The following is a 20,707-nucleotide window of genomic DNA, read 5'->3' as shown; positions in this document are numbered from 1 at the left end:
AGTAGCAGATCTACCAGCTCTCGACGCAATCGCGATGCATCGCGTTGTAGAGCTTGTAGATCGGCTATTTTCACTACTTTTGCTTGACGAAGTCGGGCATTAAGTGATGAAAAAACATCAGGTTTTAATATCAAGTTGAAATACGGAGATAGGAGGTTTCTGCCTGACAGTGACGATACGTATATACTTACACATATTTTAGCATTTATTTCACGTATGTCCAAGCCGTTTGAGCTGATAATGCATGATCAGGACCGCAATGGAAACAAGCCCCCTAGGGCTTTTTGTGTTATCCTTTTTAACAATCACTGCAAACCGTACCTCTGCACAATCTGCAAACTGTTAACCTACTGTATTAAGACCGGGAACGCGTCTGTGTCATTTTTAGATTTCTTTGGCTATTCAAAAATAGCAGATCTACAAGCTCATAGCACGGCACCGAGTGCCGCGCTATGAGCTTGTAGATCTGCTATTTATTTCGTGAAAACTTTTAATTTAAATGTATTTTTAAAGCTTCTGTGGAAAAAAATCTATGTTGCTATTCGGTTCTTAAGTCTGACGTAATTTTGTAGTCCGATGTCACGTCCGGGTCCAAAAGGCACCAGCGCCGTCCACTCTTCATTGTAAACAACATGTTGGAACCCGTAAATCTTTTTACAATAACCTCCTTTTTCAGAAATGAACCATTGAGGGTTAATAAGGGTCTTAATGCTAATATCATAGAAGTACAAAGTATTTATTCATTATTATGATTTAACATTATTATTATTAACATTAAAACACTTGGACCCGGAAGTTATTCTAGCGGGGCGCAACGTCACGTCTTAACAATCGAATAATCAGTTGTTCTCAAACTTTTTAATGTCAAGGGCCCCCGAAATGATATGTATTTGAGCACAGACCCCCATCTCAAAATATGTTGTTCCAGGGACCACCTTCCAGAAGCAAATATTTGAGTAAAGAAAATTAGCTTTAAAAAAAGAATATCTATATTCAAAGATTTGCACACATTTTCAAGATGTTTCAAATAAATAGCAGATCTACAAGCTCATAGCACGGCAGCTTGTATATCTGCTATTTTTGAATAGCCCAAAGAAATACAAAAATGACACAGTACGCGTTCCCGGTCTTAATGGGTTAATAAAGCATTCAATCAATGAAGTCTAATGCCGGCACCTTTGCGTTTTTCCTCACCTTCCTTTCCTCGCTCTCGTCTCCGTGCAGAACCAGGCAGAGGCACACTATAAGGGACACAAGCACGCCCGGAAGCTCAAAGCCATGGAGGCCCAGAAGAACCGGCAGCGTCGGACGGGGGAAGCCTCGTCCGCTGGCAGGGAGCGGGACCGGGACAGAGACAGAGAGCGCGACAGGGACAAGAGCAAGACGTGTGACTCCGAGGCGCCGCTCCCAGCACTGATGGACACAACAAGCTTGATGGAGGGGACGAGTAAGTACACTGACAGACAGATGGGGGTGGTGGCAATTGACTCTATTCACACGCCGTTTCCCTCTTACTTTCTACTCGGAGTGTGAAGTGAGAGGAAGATGGCCGCCATGTGAATGGGGCCAATTAAAGCACCAAGGGGAAAAGAATGGCGTCCCTCATCATGCGTTTTGCTTTGCCATCCCGCGTTTCAGGTATCTTTCCCTCCTTGTTAAAGGTAGGGTAAGTGATTTGCTTTGGTTAAAATAAGTGTTAAGTAGCTATATATTCTGATAGTACTCATTGCTATAGAGTGTTTGTTCAGTATTAGGCGTCTCCTTGTCTCTCCAGCTCTTTATTAAACATAAAATGCATTTTCGTTTCAGTTTCAGTTTCATTTCCAATTTTATCCAACCAGGACAGAGAACTCAATCAGGATATAGATTAAACAAGTGAAATTGGGAGTGATGACACTAAGAAATGAGCAGACAAAATTGGAACTGGAACACTATACAAATTAAGCTTAAAAATGGGTACTTTCTCCTGATTGGCTGAGATTTTGACACCTACCGAAAAATGTATTTTCTGTTTATTAAAGAGCTGGAGAGACAGGGAGACTCCTGTTACTGAAAAAACACTCTATAGCAATGATTACTATCAGAATATAGTATTTCAACCTTTTAACAAAATATTTTTTGTTTTAACCAAAAAATATCACTTACCCTACCTTTAACCTTTTTCCTTCTTTACGATTATATTTTACAATTAGCAAATTCGGCATTTAGCAGATGCTCTTACCCAGAGCAACTAGCAAATATGGGATCAGAATAAGCAGAGTAAGCATGAACTATAGTCAACAAGCAGCAAGGTCAATTAGTTGCAATACAGTACAGTGCAGCAGAGAGAACAATGTAGTGCCTCAAAGAAACTAGGGTACCAGGGAAACAATGAACCTACTGTAGCAGCTCAACAACATGCTATCGAAATAACATTCTTTGTGAATGTGTTCAAGAAAAAACTAATCTAAGTAACAAAAAAAAACCTGACCAAATGACCAAGATATACCTGCATAGTAAACTAGCATCTATGGAAAAAGCATCCATCTCCTCATTCTCACATCACCTACACTCCTACCATGTGTTTCACGTACTAACCCCCTCCTCCCGCTCTCCCTCCTCCGCTAGACTGCACATCTTGTTCCCCCTTGTCCTCGTCTCCTTGCATCAGGTTGTGGTTTTTAGATTGTGACTAGATATATCTCTCCTATCACCTTCCTGTGCTCCCCTCAGTGGTACTTTGGATTCAAAGCTTAGCTTAGCTTCACATTCCGCCCCATGCTGTCCTCGCATCCCTCTCACCGGGGCTTCTCCGAGCACAGGCTCCGTGATGGATGACCGGCTCTGACGTTGCGGGACAGTAGTGGGTGTCTGGGAGAGAGAGTGATGCTGTGTTAATAAAGGAAGAGGATGAGATCGATCGGAGTGTCGGTGGGGTTGTTCTTGCCCCTTTGGTTTCTTAATCTCTCCCTGTTTGACCGCTTCTTCTAGCCCGCATGTGACTAACTCTCTCCACCGGTCTGGACGGGGTCAAGGAGGGCTTTGTCTCAGAGTTCCAGAGCTTACTGTACCTGTGGAGCATGTTCAAGTTACTATTGAAATTCTTTATTGGGAATAACCCCTTGAGATGAACCATCTGTTTTCAAGGGGGTCCGCAAGTTAGGAATTGCCATACTATTTTTTACATGAAACAATTATGACAAAGGCTGACTGGTTATTGAAATTAAATAGGGGATTTGGGTCTGCTTGTTTCAAGTCATGTCAAATAAAAAATAAAGGAAAAGAAGAAGGAAGTCCGCACACTGTTCTCAAGCTCCAAGAAACTCACTTTTTATTTTTGCAACGTTTCGACCTTCTAGGTCTTCATCAGGCAAATAGATATGATATTTGCCTGATGAAGACGAAACGTTGCAAAAATAAAAAGTGAGTTTCTTGGAGCTTGAGAACAGTGTGCGGACTTCCTTCTTCTTTTCCTCGATTCTTCCCTTGATGTCCAGCACCTGGCCTAAATGCAGGCGTGGGATGTGCACACAATCTTCTCTTTGAAATAAAAAATAAATACATTCATTTGTAAAATAATTCAATGCATGTATTTATAATTATTTTTGTAATTACCGTTAATAGCGCCAGACATGGCTGCAGCTTTAGTTTGAAAAGTGAATTTGTCTCATCAAAGTACTTTGTTGTCAGTAAAGGACAGAGTGCCCATCCATCCAGAGTGGATAACTCCACTACCTTCTACTTTCTTTAGTTACACCATTCTCCACATCCTCCGCCCAAGAAAAGATTGCTATCTGAGTTGAATTTCTAAATGCGCACTGATGCTAGAGGGAATATCATAGAGAGAGATATGAAGCTACACACACACACACACACACACACACACACACACACACACACACACACACACACACACACACACACACACACACACACACACACACACACACACACACACAAAGAGATGGGGAATCTCACACTTTTTTTTGTTGCCCTGAGCCCTAAAAGTCTCCTTCGGAAAGGAGAAGGGTGGACAAAAGACTGGGAGCCTGATAACGCTCTCATAAAACTCTCATTTCAATATTCTGCCATTGCAAGGCGAGCTCCGAAAGTGGGATGTGGAAGCAAGGAGGAAACGAGATGATGAGTGGAAAATGATAGATAAGATGAAATGAATGAAGGGGAGAGAGAGGGGGGGGGGGGGAGAGAGAGAGAGAGAGAGAGAGAGAGAGAGAGAGAGAGAGAGAGAGAGAGAGAGAGAGAGAGAGAGAGAGAGAGAGAGAGAGAGAGAGAGAGAGAGAGAGAGAGAGAGAGAGAGAGAGAGAGAGAGAGAGAGAGAGAGAGAGAGAGAGAGAGAGAGTCAGTTGGAGAGAAAGCAGATGAATCCCTGCTAGTTTTTATGCTGTGAATAATAATTTTACACTTCCAAGGCAATTTTGCGAGCAGGAACACTCTTTAATAAGCCCAATTGTGTGATTGGCCTGATGTGAAATTGAAATGCAGCCGAGCGCGCCAGTGGTGGCATGCACTACAATGCCAGCCTGTAATGGAATAGCACTCCAAATTAACACTCTATGAAATTAGCTATGTCTGCCATGAAACCGAAGGTTGGGGGTGGGGGCTATCTCAGGCTAATGCCCACATTGTCTGCCATCAAGAACCGATGCACCTGTCTGCTTCCCCCCCAAGGAGACTGGCTGGCTTAGGGTAAACAGTTTTCCTGTGATACACACAAGGTCAGTCTCCTCATTTCCATCGGTGCACCTGTTTTTATGCTCTTTTGGGCAGGAGCGTCACTTCCAGAAAAGACAATTCCATCTCAGCTATCACAAGCTGAAATACACTTAGGACATATACTTTCATTCTGTGTTTGGATTTAACCCATTAAGACCTGAGGAGATTCTTTAAAAAAATCTAAATCCCAACAGTTTTTGGAAAAAATTCAAAAGAATATTTTTTCACAATTTTTCAAAAATAGCAGATCTATAAGCTCATAGCGCGCAGAGCTTGTATATCTGCTATTTTTGAATAGCCAAATAAATCTTAAAATGACACAGATGCATCCCCGGTCTTAAAGGGTTAATTGTGATTATCTTTACCTTATTCTTTGCTGCTGCAATAAACGATTTGATTTCAATCTGATGATTATCTTAACCCATTGAGACCTGAAGCCGATTCTACATGTCTCCTAAATCTCAACCAACAGTTTTCTGAAAAACGTATGTTTCTATATCAGTGGTGCTCAATCTTTTTCATGTCAAGGACCCCCAAAATGATATGTATTTGGCCGCGGACCCCCATCAAAATATGTTGTTCCAGGGACCCCCCAGAAGTAAAGATTTGAGTAAAAAATGTTCGCTTTAAAAATATATATATTCAAGGATTTGCACACATTTTCACAAATTTTCACTTGTAGATCTGCTATTTTTGAATAGCCCAAAGTGTAAAATAATGCTTTTTAGCTCAAATCTAAAAATGACACAGTTCCAGGTGGGCGAGGCGTAAAGACAGCACTTTCACTCTTACTGTAAGCAATGTACTGTAGCACAATGCCATGCATTGTGAGCTGACAATAGAGTATACATTTGGCATTAGAAATTATGTAATGAATGTTTTAAACCACTGATGAGCAGATGCACAAGCAATGAATGAGAGATGGCGGGAGATATGGAGAGAGAGAGAGAGAGAGAGGGAGAGCGAGAGCGAGAGAGGGAGAGCGAGAGATTGGCAGACTGGTGTATGCCACTGACAAGCATCAATCACGCCGGGCTTTGATTCACTCTGTTGTTGATGTCGTCTTCAAAAGGACTCTGTCACCACAGTAATTGTAATTTATGGTGGGGATTTTCCCTAGGGAAGCTGTTTGTGTTGTGAGATTGCCTCGGATCAAGATTGAATGCTCTGCCCGTGTGTGTGTGTGTGTGTGTGTGTGTGTGTGTGTGTGTGTGTGTGTGTGTGTGTGTGTGTGTGTGTGTGTGTGTGTGTGTGTGTGTGTGTGTGTGTGTGTGTGTGTGTGTGTGTGTGTGTGTGTGTGTGTGTGTGTGTGTGTGTGTACACAAAGCAAGTTAAGAATGTGGTCTAATCACTATGCTCATTCTCCATTTCATTGTGGTAAAAATCTGTCATGGGGTCAATAAACCACACTGTGAAGTCCTCAGATGCACTTACAGTACACTTTAAAGCCTGTCAGCCTTAATTGGACCGTAGAGGGATCGATTTAAATTATTTTTGAGTTAAATAAAACTGACAATTGCTTGGAAGACAGTGATGTCAACAACCATAATTTGCTGGATTATGAGTTACAACTTGCACTGACTGATGTCGGCACTCTGTCTGTCCTTTGGTCTGACAGTCTGTCAATCTTGGTGGCAGTCTCCGCCGTTGCTCAGACATACATGGGATGAGTGATGATGAGCAGTCAGATACAAGGTGTTGTCAAGGGGCTTGCTTACCCATGACTTAACCCATTAAGACCTGGAACTGTGTCATTTTTAGATTTGAGCTAAAAAAGCATTATTTTACACTTTGGCTATTCAAAAATAGCAGATATACAAGCTCATAGCGCGGCACCGAGTGCCACACTACGAGCTTGTAGATCTGCTATTTTTGAAAAATCATGAAAATGTGTGCAAATCTTTGAATATATATATTTTTAAAGCGAACATTTTTTACTCAAATCTTTGCTTCTGGGGGGTCCCTGGAACACAATATTTTGATGGGGGTCCGCGGCCAAATACATATCATTTTGGGGCTCCTTGACAGGAAAAAGATTGAGAACTACTGATATAGAAACATACGTTTTTCAGAATACTGTTGAGATTTAGGAGACATGTAGAATCAGCTTCAGGTCTCAATGCAAATCGCACTGCCAGTGCCAGCGCACCGGCGCGTCATTGACGCACGCCATGTGCCGCCCCAACGCCAACAGGAAGCGTCGTGGTGTAGGGGGAACACACAGCGCGGGACATTTGTTGTGTCCTGAGTATTTCAGCCACTTCACCTGAATAGCCAATGTCCAGGGCTAAGGCTCGCCAGGCTTTCTCTTTTTGGGAAGGTTTTTATAATGACGGGATTGTGTGTCATACAATATTGTATATTGGAATTTTCTCTATTTCAATGATCAGTTTTCTCCTCGTCCATTGTGCCTCGACAACAACAGGGATTGGGGATAGTCTGCATGTTTGGGAATCTCCTACGGTGGACTACCTGAGTACCCGGATGCGTAAGTGGCGGTGACGCCTGGACATAGAAAAGTGGCGTGAAGGATCGCTGGGTGTGGCACGTCACTAAGTAACGTCTAACGCCACAATCAATGTAAAGCACTTCGGATAGAAGCGCTATATAAATGCACCATTTACCATTTATTTACATTTACCGGTGTGGGGATTATACATATGAATGAATGAATGAATGTTTTATTTCTGTGTCCGGACAATTTCTTGACCCATCCCACATGGGATTATCGGACACATCAATTATAAAACAAAAAAACTAAATTACAAACATTCCAGTGTACACCCAACCAGCAACTCATTGTACAGCCTGATTTGAAACAAGCCACATACAGTACATACATTCATATATACCTGCACATAGAATACTGTACATACACATTTATAAAAAAAAATCTATTATAAATCACCCTTCTCCTCCTATCCCACGCTTTATAAAGATATTCTGAAAATGCAAAAATATGAAGAAAAAGATATTAAATTATAATGGGGGCGGCAGTGTGTTTTGCACTTTATCCTAAGTCTCTATGGGCTGTTTATGCCCATGTTTGAACGTAAAGGAATTTACACAACTTCCCACGTTAGCAGTCTGATTCATTAATCTTTGCAAATTCAACCGATTTGTATTTATTTTTAGGCTATCAGTTGCATTTAGAGCTGAATTATTTGGTCCCTCAGCGTGTTTCCCAGTGTCGGCCGACTCAGCCAAAGTTTCACAAAAATAGACTATCAGGCCTTAATGTCGCTGGAGGCACAGACACGCCTCCAATGTCTGTGGTATTCATTTATAATACTGTACTGTATATTGATCACATCAACGCCACACACAATAGCCTAATAAGTCTTACCATCTGATGATGAAAGCTGTGTCCAGAATAGATCCATTCCCCATTCTGACGTAGGACAGTGATATATTAATCCAAAAGACGAATTTACCCTCAGTAATCAATAAAGCCTCTGGTCCATAATCGGATAGCACCGGGCCAGTATTTTAGCATCATCTTTTTACCTCGGTGAAGGTGAGCAATGTTCAGTAGAAAAGGCTTATATGATATCCTTTTGTTGTTGTTTTAAGAGCCTATTATTTGGTGGTGGTCTTTGTAAACTATTCTCATTTATGACAGCATTACATTCAGCTGATCCATCATGCAATCGAGTCAAGAGACAGAACAGATGTAGCCTACAAGTTGTCATGGCGATGCAACGCTGACGAGCTGTATTTTTTGATGAGAGACGAAGTTGAACTTCTTCAGCACGGTGAAGTTGAAGTTGGATATTTCATTTCCTGTTTCCTTCTATGGTGTGATAACAGGTTGTGGAACAATGCAAAGGAAATTCTCGGGAACGCGCTTGAGATTTTACGATCAGCTGGTAGCCGCCCGGATTCATCATGACATACACCTGTGATCCGCACATTTGAGGGATTTACACCCCTTTATGAATTGCACGTCAGTTTTTGCTTTGAGAAAATACACCCTCCTTTAGTCACTTTATTTACACTTTATTTACACATTATTTACGACCAGCTTAGTGAATCGGGCCCAACGTATGTTCTGACCCCAGTCTGAGTGAAAACCGCAGCTCCATTGGTGATGCAGCTGTTGATGTGTGTCACACAGGGTGTGATTTTTCCCCCCCTCTACACCAAATCTCTTCGGCATTTTACAGGTTCACAAAGCGTCACCCAGTGGCACATTGTGAGCCTGTAGATCTGCTATTTTCGCCGAATGCTCACCCCCAGAATATGACACTAGGGTTCATGTGGTTACACGGCTGGGGTTTGTACCTGAAAGTCAGCTGAAATATGTGAAACATTTCTGTTGAGAAAGAGTTCCCTTCATGATCCCAGACCTCTGGCTTTCCAGAGGGTTCTTTGACTCCCGTTGGCTGCCATGTCCTCCTCTGTAAGATGCCTGCTAAATCCATTGATCAGCATCGCTCTTCCTCCGCAGACGTCTCAGGTGGCCCCTGTCTTATACATAAGCTCAGGATCATACCGATCCTTGCCCTCGGGGAACTTCAATCCCCCAAGGGAGGTCACTCTCATTACAGAGAGGCAGCTGTCTAATCTCATCCTCGTATAGGTTCCTCTTTCTGCTGGGAGAATGAGAGAGGAAGGCCCTTATCTGCGTGATGAATTTACTCAGGGACGTAAAAAAGAGGAAATCAATGGAGCCCAGTAGGAAAGCGGAGTGGCGGTGTGTGGTGAAAAGGGAGTAAATGAAAGGGAGATATTCAAGGAGTGTAGCGCAAAGTGCGTGATTCCCTCGGGAGGCCCGGGGGTGGGGTGGAGGGGGTATGTAATGGAACTCTGGTGACTTATCGGCAGGGCCAGGCAGTCGATGGGTTTGTTTATATTGACCAAGCTTTGGGTCCATTTGAATAGTCAAGCAGAAAGAAAGTAAAGGAGGGGGAGAGAGAGAGTGGTGGTGGAAGGACATATACTGATACATATACATATACATTTTCTATAAATACTGTTGCTAATCTGGTCTGTTCCACATTATATTGAATAAAGGCTGAAACAAAAAATGGCACAAAGCTTAAGCTAGCATATAAAAAGCACTCTTTAATGTGTATTCCAATGTTATATTAAAAACTGAAGGGTTTATTTGGAGATTATAATTTATATTGACTTGGCACTCAAGAAGCTAATTCCATCTCAAAATAATTTGACGTTTGACTACTGCAGCTTGTAAAGTGTTTTTTTTGCCAGCTCTGTGATACACCAATAACTCAACAGCATTGATTCTGTTTGAGAAACATTGTGCCTTGTCTGAGATTAATTTATTGGAATGGGAGAAATAATTCCTCACTCATTCCCACAGGCCTACAGAATGATCTAGAGCCAGCCAACCTGGAGGTGAAGCTCGAGGAGAGTCCCGGGAGCTCGGCCATGCTGACGCCTGTGTCCGAGGTGTCCTCTGTGGAGCTAGCCACCCTGTCCCTACCACAGGCGTCCCCGTCTTCCCAGCTCTCTGAGACCGCCTCAGACACCAGCGCCCCCGAAGTCGCAGAGGTGGCGGAGGCCGCGGGCCCTGCCGCTGAGTCGGGTTGCCAGCCAGACGCCTCCAGCACAGATGGGGAGCCCCGCACAGATGACGACAAGGACCCTAAGAAAAGCAAGGCACATCTCCATTGTCCTGTCTGCAAAGTCACAGTCAACTCCACCTCACAGCTGGAGGCACACAACAGTGGTAAAACATTAGAATAACTGCCTCTTTCGAAACAAATTCACACTGCAGGGACAAATATTCCGGTTGTGACAGATACTCTTAATTTTCACTGTGACTAAAGCCTAATTAATAATTTGTTGCATGAACGTGTCGCTCACTGACAATAACAGATTTTTCAACCAAAGAAACTATTATTTTCATAATTCAACGAGGCCGTACAATGAATTATAAATGAGACTTAACCTGTTTACTCCTTTGCCTCCTATTGTCAGGCACAAAGCACAAACTGATGCTGGAGGGACAGAGTGTCCAACCGCGGCGCAGGGGGAAAGTGGTTGCGGCGCGCGTGGCTTGCAAGAGCAAGCGTCTGGGTAGCAAGGGCAGTGTGGGGGTGCCTAGCAAGAACTTCCAGTGCGAAGTGTGTGAGATCTTCGTCAACTCTGAGACCCAACTCAGCCAGGTGAGGGCAAAAAGCAACTGTAAATGGAACATATATACAGCCTGTTTAATCCATTAAGAACGGGGAACGCATCAGAGTTGTTTTTAGATTTCTTTGGCTATTCAAAAATCTTGAAAATGTTTCCAAATCTTTGAATGTATATATATTTTTAAAGCGAACATTTTTTAGTAAAATCTTTGCTTCTGGGGGGTCCCTGGACCAACATATTTTGAGATGGGGGTCCACGGCCAAATACGTATCATTTTGGGGGTCCAAAATGTCCAAAAAAGTTTGAGAACCACTGATTATAGAAACATAAGTCTTTTCAAAAAACTTTTAGGATTTAGAAGACATTTGTAGAATCGCCAGAAGCAAAGATCTGAGTTACAAATGTTCGCTTTAAAAAAATAGCGCTATGGGCTTCTATATCTGCTATTTTTTAATAGCCCAAAGAAATCTTAAAATGACACAGATGTGTTCCCGGTCTTAATGGATTAATGTGTTGTCCACAATGTGTATTTTTACATCCTTTCGCAATACATACAAATCAGAGATGGAAAAATATGTTTTAGGTGTTAACTGACTGTTTGAATCTGCTTGAACGAGGCGTGCCTGGGTTTGCCCACTGATAGAGTGGCGTTTGAACATTTTCCACCATCAAAGGTGCACTGGTGGGCGATGTACCAGATTCATGGGATCACATGTCACTGTGAATTAACCTGGAAAAAAGGAAAACTCAGAGGAGATTGGTGGGACCCATGGTGAGTTACGGAGAGCAGACGGCAAGAGCTATCATCAGCCCGGGGCTGCTGTACCCTCCCGGCGTTGAATGAAATGAAAGATGGGGAAGGGAGAGGGCTTGGAGAAGTCCTGTAGATTTGTCAAGGCACCCTGAGTCTGAGTGTTGCTAACCTGATAGGAGTGTATTCAAATGGCTCTGGGCATAGAAGTCCTGTTGGCTGTGTGTGCAGAGGAAAGCCAATTTCCAGTGAGCTGGATGATGGCAAAAATGTCACGTGCAACCGCCTCATCTCCGTACACTGATCATGGGGCAACTATAGGGCTGGGCAATATATAGGTATTATAACAATGTTGTGATATTAGACTAGATATCATCTGAGGTTTTGGATATCGTAATATTGTGATTTGAAAAGGTTTTTAATCATTGGTTTTAATCACTTGAGCCCTATTTTATACCTATACTTTATAAAATAGCGAAAATAGCTTATCTACACGCTGTAGATCATCTATTTTTTTATATCGAGATATTTGGTCAGAAATATTAGATTTGATTTTTTTCCATACCTAGCCCTAGTAGCTACATATGCTATAATTATTCAGACGAAAAAGTGTCCTGAGCGTCACAAGCTACAGTAGCACAAGATTGTACATTGTGGTAATAATATTGCACACTTTGCAATGAACAGACTGGCCTTATGTCACGTTTCAGCCCTCATTTTAAAAGCTACCACAAAGGAGCCATAATGATATATATCAGTGTTGTAATAATGATGATGATCATAATAATGTAATTATTGATTTTATTAAACCTCCATTCAGAAGTTCCCATAGAAGAGAACCCTTTTTTTCCACAGCACCTTGGGTAAGCCAGGAGGGGAAATTCACTACAATTAAGCCAGCAGTTTCATTTACTGTCGTGTGAATAGAGTCATTCAGAGCATCGTGTATGAGTGGGATATTTTTATGAAACAATATTTTTTTATGCATTAGACACATTAGTATCATTTGCCGTTTATATGGGTAAGGATTTCCTCACCACACAATGATGTTGACATCCAATATATTTGATTGGTATAGTCTTTTTTTATGCATACAGTGTGTTTTTTACATCTTAGCAAAGGTATTGTGTTTGGAAAGTTCCCCTATTCTCCAAAAGTTATGGAAAAGGTTTAGGAACATTTGCGAAACCGGGCCACACAAGCCTTTGTGCACATTCCACTCACACGGTTAAAGCTTCACCCAATCCTACTCGTATATAAGCCAGTTACTAGTGCAGAGAGAGAGAGGGGGGGGGGTAGTGTGTCAGAGGTGTACAGCAAAATCCAGAGTGTTCATTTAACGCTTGCGGTTCCATTTTTACACTCTCAGATTTAAATGAAATGAAGGACTTTTGGGGGTATATGATCACACAATGTGTTTTCAGTGTGTCTCAGTTAATAGTGAATTCAGTATCAACTCAGTGGGGCTGATACAAGTTGAAGTTGTATCCACTGTGGGACCACAAACAGATGCTTGTTAGTAGACCAATGTGTCTCTTCTGGTCTCCACAGCACATGAATAGCCGGAGACACAAGGACCGTCTGGCAGGCAAACCTCCCAAACCCAAATTCACCCCCCACACCAAGAGCCAGCCAACTTCCAGCTTAGCGGTAAGACACCAACAAACAAACAAACACTTAACGCAAATATGCTTTCATTCACACACAGACGCACACGCACACGCGCACGCGCACACGCACACACACACACACACACACACACACACACACACACACACACACACACACACACACACACACACACACACACACACACACACACACACACACACACACACACACACACAGTCGAGGAAAAACAAACAAAAACATGATGATTGACAAAAACATTATTGCTACCATAAAGTGGAATTGCATTCTTTTAAGGAAATTCATCAACCCCCCCCCGTGTGTCTAGCCCCTCTCTCTCTCTCTCTCTCTCTCTCTCTCTCTATCTCTCTCTCTCTCTCTCTCTCTCTCTCTCTCTCTCTCTCTCTCTCTCTCTCTCTCTCGTCTCTCTATGACCTCTATTATAATTTCCTAGAAGCCACTGGCTATCTGTATACCAGTGGTTTGGGGCAATTCAAAATCTCAAGGCACACCTATATTCATATCCCTGCAAAATAGCTCTATAAGTAAGCCTTGCCGAGCCCTGAGGCCCATATGGCAGGAGCCTATCTCCTGTTTCCTTAGCGTGAGGCAGCTTGATGTACAAGTACACCCCCTGGACATGACGCTAGTATGTCGCAGGGACTTACCCCAATCCAAGCCTTGATGTTGAGTGCCAAGCAGGGAGGCACTGGGTCCCATTATTAGAGTTTTTGGTATGACCCGGCCGGGGATCGAACCCCGACCTCACAGTCTCAGGGCGGACACTCTAACCACTGAGCTGGTTTTAAAAAAAACATTAGAGCATCTATAACATGTTTTATCACTCTTATCAATCTGTTAAGGTTTATTTTTATATATTGTTTAATACATACTTTTTAGGGTATAAAATGTACTTCTGTATTGGGAAATGAGTGCACACAATGTACTGATATAGCGAATACAAATAAAATACTTGTTGTATATAATGGAAAAAAGTTCCCAAGGCACACCTGGACGTCATTCTATTTCTCTATGTTGTGGAGCTGGCGCGCCAAATATATCCCATCTACAAGCCCACAACAAGTCACATTGTGAGCTTCTGGATTGGCTATCTTCGGCGAGCGACTAGGCTCAAGCATGCGGCTCCGACAGGTTTAAAATGGTGCGGTGCGGTGCCCCCCCCCCCCCCCCCCCCACACTGAAGCAGCAGCCTGAATCAGCACTCCAGATTAATCACTTCTTTGCCTCCTGTCATGTTCGCACATGCTCACTTCTGTTTCCCCCCCCCCCCCCCACCCCACCCTATCCTACAGAACGTGAGATGGAGTAGCTATGCGGGCGGGGCTGTTTCTGCCATGAAGAAAGTATTCAGCCAGTACAATCTCACCTCCCTCTCCTCTCAGGTCAGTGGCATTCATGAGAAGGGGGGGGGGGGGCGGAGGGCTAGGGGGGAGGGGGTGTTGGGGGAGCGGCTTCGAGCTGGCTGACATTTATGTAGGGCTGCAACTATCGATTATTCTCTTATATATATATATAATAATATATATATTATATATAACATATAATAATTCTATTGATTACTTTTTCGATGAATCGAATAATCAAGAAGCAATTTTTTTAATACATTTTTGTCATTTTTTATATATCAACAATTAAATGAACCATTGAAGGATTATTTTAGAAATCGTCGTAATACTGTAATATCGGTCAAAACTTTGGTAATCGGTGGTCTAGGTCAGTACTCTCCAAAATCGGGATAGGCATCCGATCCAAAAATCTGGTATTGTTCGGGCTCTAGTACTGTCGGGCTCTACTCACTTTCATCAGTAGCTGCTATGGTCCCTATCTGGAGAATGAAGATTTTCTTTTTTAGACCTGTCTCCACTGATCTGCAACTCTTTCACAAACCGAGTCTCAAAAACATACTTTTAAATTAAATATGAAGCAGATATTCAACAGAACATGGAAGAATGTCAAAAAAATGGAAACTGTTATAGCTTTTGAATTTCGAGCAGAAATAATTAACAATTCACTTTTATATAACAAATTGTGGAAAGACCTTGGTTAAGTGTCCTTGTCTTGATTGAAGAATGCTACAAAGTGTAATCAGCTCTTAGCAGATGCCATTGCTTTATTATGTGCAATTGGCAGCTGGTTACGGTATTTAGTAAAAATAACTATGCTTATCATGACCTTGGAAATGCCCCCCCCCCAGAAATAAGTCTTGCTGTATTCTTCTTTCTCACCTTTGACCTCTCCCCTCTCCCATCATCTCTAGACCAAACTGGCCTTGCATAAGCAGCTGACCAAGAGCCTGGCAACTGGCTTCCTGCCAAGTCCCCTCAACCCACCGACTCTGTGCACGATGGCGGCTAACCCCCTGGCTCTGCGCCATCCGGGCACCACCACCTTCTTTCAGACCCCGTTCCTGAGCCCCGCACTGTTCCGGCCTGCCCCAGGGCCCTTGCGAGCCACACACACCCCCATAATCTTCTCCCCTTACTAAGCACTCTGCCCCCCCGTCCCCGTCCCCTTCCCCGTCCTTTGAGCTCCACCCTTTCCCTTTTACGGAACCCCTCTGCCCTCCCTTTTAGTGTGACCCACATGACAGGGGCCACACACAAACTATGCAGCCTGCCAGATCCAACATGGAGAGAACGTGGAAGCACACAAGCCCTGGCCCTACAGCAGGCCACGGGCCACCAGAGCACAGGTCCTGTTCTGAAGACTAAGGTCTTACTCCCGCCCCCACCCCCACCTCGCCTTCTATCTGATCCTCCTGTCATGACCTTAAGAGCAGGCCACGCCTCCAGGAAGTGACTGGTGCGAGAAGTCTCTTTTATAGCCATTTCATGGGTAAACATGGTTTGGATTATTGATATTATTGTGTAATTTATTAGAGAATAAAAATAGAGTATAGATGTATGTTTAGTGTGGTTGCCACAAAATAAGGTCCCTTTACTTGATGTTCTTTTAAAACATTTTAACTTATTAATTTGGGTATTTTTTTTATGATGGATTGATTATTATGACAGCAACTGAACCCAAGTCACCCTCCCATATGGAAGCTGACTATGGCTAGACAAGCTGACAAGTCTTTTTTTCAGCACCATGAGCCCAAAGCAGATGTCACACGTTGAAGGGACGCACAAAGTGGCAGAAATCAAGAGGTCCTTGTCACAAGTCTTTTATGTGGACGTATAGAACTGTGTCAATGATGAGGCTCCTTTAGAAATGTTTTTTTGGCATATCATATTGCTGTACATGCGCAACACCTGTCCCAAAACCCTTCTTTCCCAGAGCCCTGAACTCATTATGCAGATGACACAGCTATGGCATACGTATCTTTCTTTCTCTCTGACTCACAGCCGGGTATAGTTCCTTCATCATTTATTTATTTAGAATCCCATTGATTATACACTCATCAAGGTCCTGAAAAGGCCACCTTGTCTACTTGATTTTATGTCAATTGGCAAATCCGCCTTGGAGTTTTTCTTTTTTTATCTGCTCCATAGCCTAATTGCCTGGATGCTGCTTCACCAAGTTCGCAGCATCAAAAGATTGTTGCATAATGTGAGTCATTCATAACATGACATACCCTTATTTAGTTTCTATGGGGATCCATAGTTTCCCCTGCTACCTCTTTCGTCCGACGGTCCTCACCTCACCTTTTGCCCAGCATTTTCCACGCTCAGAGGCAAGGACACAGGTCCATCCCACCTCGCTTCCAACACATACACCTACACGCACTGACGCATGTACATCCACCCACCCACCCACCCATACACACACACACACACACACACACACACACACACACACACACACACACACACACACACACACACACACACACTGCAAACTCTGTACTGCAGAATCCAGTCAAAATTGAAACTAAGGATGTCGCAGTACGCACATACATTAACAATTTAAAATAATACATGGAAAATGACTCGATTGGGATTGCAAGAGCTCAATGAAAAGCGTTGACTGCTCAGTGGTGTGGATGCCCGTAGATGGGAACTGGTTCCTCTAGTATATGAGTGGCATCCCACTACAGAGTCTGCATGCAGCCAGGGAGGGAACAAAGCACAGTGCCATGGCAACCACATTAAAAGCACCTTAAAACCGATATACTTACAAAAGCAATGGAAATTGTTTTGAAATGTATCTCTTCTTCTTCTTCTTTTAATTCCTCTAGTTGTTTGTTTTGACAGTCTCATGCCAATTTAATTGAGCATTTTGCTTTGACAAAAACAAAAAACAACAAAAGATAATAAAACAATCAAGTGGGAATGAATTACGATGGTTAGGCCCCAGCTGAGACAGGACTGGCTCTCAGATCTTAACATTTAAAAGCAATACACCTGATATGTTGATGTTTCTTACGTGTTTGTTTCAGTGTGAATGATGGCTTTACCTATTCTGAGCTGAAAAGCTCCCTTGTAATGTATTCTGTACTCCTGCACAGACGAGGGATGATTCTGTATTGTGAGTGATGAGTCATTTGAGTTGAGTTCATTCTGGATGAGTTGCTCTGATTATGTGTACCCTTGATGCTCAGTGCACACATCGTGACTCTTATGTTTACCCCGAGGAGGGTTCTTCAGCTGAAATCTGACAATGTTGTTTTACTTTGTTGTGTGTCTGCGTGTGGAACAAACAGGCGGGTTTATGCGTAGAAATTCCACAGAGCAAACAATGTTATGTAGACAAGTGTTATGGATAAGTGTCAAAAGTGCAACATCAGATGTCATTTTGCTGTTGAAATCTGTGTCCGTCTCCCTCCCCCCACCCTTCCACCCACCCAGGATATTCGCCAACGCTTCATCTCTCAACCTGGTGCTTGGCGCGCACGGCCTCTTGATGACTTATTACTCTGTGCTTTCCCAAACGGTGCACCTACCCAAATCCTGTCCACTTAAATTACAGTATAAATTACAGTAACAGAGACGATCCTATGCATTTTCGTTGTGCAATATGTATAGTTGTCTGTGATGCAGCATCGCCATCTGTTGTGAAAACCCTGCAATTGCCATCCTGTACTCTAGTGCTTCTCTCCACGTCAACCGTCGATCTATTCTGCGTTTCTGTTTGAGGCCCCGGGGTCTTTTTGGGAATATGAAGCCACCACAGGTCTCCTTGCCATACCAATGTGATTCTCCCCGGTCACACAACTCAGTGAACCAGCCAGCCTATGATCTTCACTGTTTGTTTGTTTCAATGGGAACTCTAATGAAATCTTTAAATAACAGTAATAAAAAAAGAATCTAGAGAAGGCAAATTATATGTATAATCCATAGAATAACTATAGATATTTTATCAGAGTTGCTATTGCTATCTGTATCATGATGAAATGCTATCTTAGAGGAGAGTAGATGATGTTATTGTAGGCTATGTACAGCATACACCGCTGTAAGGGAAAGGAATAATTCTTTGCTCGTATTTTCTTTTGTTTGTTTATTTTCATGGTTTTACTTACTTGTTTTTTAAGTACAAGAGACAAAAATATTCAAAACAAAGTGCTCGAGTTGTTTATTTATTTAATGAATGCACATACATACACATTAGCCAGGTCTTCTCAGGGGTAATAGATTGGGTAAATGTTAATATGAGCATCCGTTCAGGGCATTCCGTTCTGAGGCAACGCTGTAAGCCTGAATTACTTTGTCGAACAGCCATGTCGCTCGCCGAAAATAGCCAATACACAAGCTCACAACACATCTTGATGCATCACGTTGTGAGCTTGTAGATTGGCTATTTTCCGTGAGCGACACTGTCGTATGACAAAGTACTATAAATGAAGCAGGCCTGCAGTATTCTACCACAGAGAGGACATGGGATGGATTTGTGACAATAAAAACCTCTTAGAACTTGTATAAAGCTTTTAGATTAAATTCATTGTAACTTTGTGTGTGTGTGTGTGTGTGTGTGTGTGTGTGTGCGCGCGCTCGTGTGCGCTCGTGTGTGTGGTGAGAGTGTTATATCAATGCATAAAGGATATAGCATTCATTAATTGATTCTGGATTAAGGAAATATTCATACCTATCAAACACATGGAAACCGTTACTATATAGGAGTAGGTGCCTGTTGATCGGTATGGCAGATCTCAGAACTGGGATTCTATATCCGACTCTTAAGTTTGCAAGAAGGTCGTTTGGGTTCGATGAAGGTGTGTACCCCACCTTGCAGAAAAATGCTTGGGGCTGATACAGCAAATATCAAATATGGCTGATAGGGTTAGGGTGTATATACTCATTTACAGTGCAAAATACCACGTGTTCATTATTATTGTACACTCAGAATAAACTTACTTGTCAGTGTTAAGGCATGTTTGGTGCTTTGCAGAAATACAACAGTGAAAGAAAGGTTTAAAGTACAATAAGCACTCCTTTATTATTTCGTACAGAAATTAGCGATAAGGCAACATATTTGTATAGCTGATGTTGTCTAGAAACAAGCAAATTCCTTCAGACTATTCTCTACAGGTTGCCACCTGTCTAGAGTAGTGACTCCAGACACTGCCGAATGCTTAGGCTCTGAACAACACTTGAATCCCGCTTAAAATCCATTGTGTTTGCCAATCTGTCCACCATTCCTGTACGTTACAGGCATGTGTCTCTGATATACTGTGCTCTTGCCAACACTGAATCCAGTGAACCGCCCTTGTGATACTGATTCTAGGCAGAGGAGCTGGAGCATCTGTCTCTGGATTGTTCATATTGTGATGAATTGTGATACATAGACATGATGCTTTTCTCCATCAACCCATATTATCTTGTCATTAGCCCCTGCAGCTGGTTTTCACTGATGTCCACGTCCTTGTTCATTTGGAGGTGAGTCCTGGACTGTGTGTTAATTGCACTCTGCACCACAAGCCATCATGCCAGTCCTTTGTTTGTGGAAAATGGTAGTTTAGCACATCAAGCACACTTATTTGGATGCCAATCAAAGGAAACCCAGCTATATCCCTAGCCATGACAAAAGCCAGTGGAATGGCAGGACATGATGACCTTGGCTGAGCCATGACACTGGTGTAGTTGGTGTATTGATCCAATACGCTATCTGACTGCAGATGGATGGAGTGGCAGGCACCCTCCGCCGTACGATGGTCTCGCACTATGGGCTATTCTCGGCGCGTGACACCATCCTACGGTGTAATAAACATCAGGCTTTATCTCTTATCGCAGCAGTCCCCCCAAACACACACACACCCACCATCAAACTGCAGCCCACCCTCTGCGTCAAACTACATAAACGTTCAGCTTCAGGCATTTCATCCATGTTGGTATGTGTGGGCTTCTGTGTGCACAGATATACTGTGGCTGTCCTTTGTATAATTTACATTTTATTATAATAATTTACCTTAAATGTATACATACTTTACAACTTAGTGACAGTCAATCAGCCCTATCCGTTTGTGCTCTTAACTCGTAGTGAAGGGCCAGCTCAGGGGCCAAGCGACATGGACAAAAACATCCTGAAAGGTAACCACAGCTTGCTTGCAGCCTG

At 42.8% G+C, this 20,707-nt stretch overlaps 1 protein-coding gene across 1 annotated transcript in view; it reads left to right on the top strand.

Moving 5' to 3' along the window:
• The window catches only part of znf385c (zinc finger protein 385C), a 171,853-nt gene extending 152,921 nt beyond the window's left edge, over positions 1–18,932 (top strand). Inside the window, exons 5-10 of the mRNA XM_084072762.1 lie at positions 1,225–1,447; positions 10,040–10,408; positions 10,660–10,847; positions 13,118–13,216; positions 14,509–14,598; positions 15,474–18,932. Of these exons, the coding sequence (XP_083928888.1) occupies positions 1,225–1,447; positions 10,040–10,408; positions 10,660–10,847; positions 13,118–13,216; positions 14,509–14,598; positions 15,474–15,701 (1,197 nt within the window). The 3' untranslated portion in view covers positions 15,702–18,932. The remainder of the gene's footprint in view (positions 1–1,224; positions 1,448–10,039; positions 10,409–10,659; positions 10,848–13,117; positions 13,217–14,508; positions 14,599–15,473) is intronic.
• Positions 18,933–20,707: the final 1,775 nt, after the last annotated feature.

The sequence above is a fragment of the Gymnoscopelus microlampas genome (genome assembly GCF_963454915.1).
Source record: "Gymnoscopelus microlampas genome assembly, chromosome: 11".
Classification (NCBI taxonomy): Eukaryota; Metazoa; Chordata; class Actinopteri; order Myctophiformes; family Myctophidae; genus Gymnoscopelus; species Gymnoscopelus microlampas.
Note: the sequence above shows the minus strand (reverse complement) of the source record. Positions and strands in the feature narration are given on the sequence as shown.